The sequence below is a fragment of the Cariama cristata genome, unplaced genomic scaffold (assembly GCF_000690535.1).
Source record: "Cariama cristata isolate BGI_N322 unplaced genomic scaffold, ASM69053v1 scaffold30185, whole genome shotgun sequence".
In the NCBI taxonomy this organism is placed as follows: domain Eukaryota; kingdom Metazoa; phylum Chordata; class Aves; order Cariamiformes; family Cariamidae; genus Cariama; species Cariama cristata.
Window position 1 is genome coordinate 1 of NW_009616280.1, and position 1,205 is coordinate 1,205.

The 1,205-nt window shown below is 63.2% G+C and overlaps 1 protein-coding gene across 1 annotated transcript in view; it reads right to left on the bottom strand.

Annotated features, from left to right (window-relative positions):
- Window positions 1-21: 21 nt before the first annotated feature.
- MMP15 (matrix metallopeptidase 15 (membrane-inserted)) overlaps window positions 22-1,205 on the bottom strand; it is a 2,978-nt gene continuing 1,794 nt past the window's right edge. The window contains exons 6-9 of the mRNA XM_009700122.1: window positions 1,109-1,205; window positions 874-989; window positions 352-470; window positions 22-237 (exon numbers count right to left, since the gene is read on the bottom strand). Of these exons, the coding sequence (XP_009698424.1) occupies window positions 22-237; window positions 352-470; window positions 874-989; window positions 1,109-1,205 (548 nt within the window). The remainder of the gene's footprint in view (window positions 238-351; window positions 471-873; window positions 990-1,108) is intronic.

Sequence of the window (1,205 nt, forward strand, 5' to 3'; positions counted from 1 at the left end):
GGTTTGGGGAGGGGGCCAGGCTCAGACCCACTCCTGCAAGGAGCGCTTGCAGTACAAGAGCATCCGGGGCGCGCCCTTCCTCTGCATCTGGACGATGATGTAGATGAGGCCGAGGATGCAGAGCACCAGCACCAGCAGCAGTATCACCATGACGATGCTCATGGTGCGCGTGTATGCATCGATCTCCACCACCACGTCCACATCCCCGCCCGGCTGGTGGCCATCCTTGCCGTAATCCTCCTCGTCTTCCTCCTCCTCCTCTTCTTCTTCCTTGCCTTCGGTCCGTCCATCCCCGTCAGGGTTGAAGGGAGGTCGGTCCCCATCAGGCCAGCGGGGATGGGGGTCTGGGACCAGCTCCGTGTGACAGCCCATGAAGTCCTGTAGGATGGATTTGGGATAACCCGGCTCCATCTTGAGCCGCTCGTTGTCGAATTTCCAGTACTTTGTGCCTCTGTAGAAGTAGGTGGAGGCTGGCGGGGGAAAAGATGGAGGCGAGGGGTGAGTAGGCAGGCACAGGCCACCCTACCACCTGGGTGCCCTGCAGATGCCCAGGACAGCAGGTTTTGCTACGGGACTGGTGAAATCCTTCAGAAAGGGCTTCACCGCTCACTCCCGGGGATCTTCCCGGCCGCCATCCCACGTGGCCACGTGGCCAGGCCACCAGAAGGGTGACCCCATCCCCATCCCCTCTGGTCCCTCCATCCCCGTCAGGGTTGAAGGGGAGTTGGTCCCCATCAGGCCAGTGGGGATGGGGGTCTGGGACCAGCTCCGTGTGCCAGCCCATGAAGTCCTGTAGGATGGACTTGGGACGGGTGCCTCCATCCCCTCTGGTCCCCCCGCTGCCACCCACCCCTCTTCTCCTCCTCTACTTACAGGCATCCGGGCTGAGGAAGGCACCCTTGGGTGAGGGAGGGATGCCCACCCAGACGGAGATGGGCTTCGGGTACCCGGGGTCCACTGAGCGGGTGTCCTCGTTAAAGCGCCAGTATCTGGGGGAGGGAAGTGGTGAGCGGGTGAGGAGCACAGGGGTCTCTGCCGCCTGCCATGCGCGCCCCTGCCAGGGGCGAGGAGACAGCAGAGCAGGGAAGAGGACCCCACGGACACTCACCTGTCCCCACGGAAGAAGAAGGTGTGCCCCGTGGGTTCCCACCAGATGGCTGTGTCGATGCTATCGTAGGGGATGCCCTGCCCGTAGGTTGTCAGGG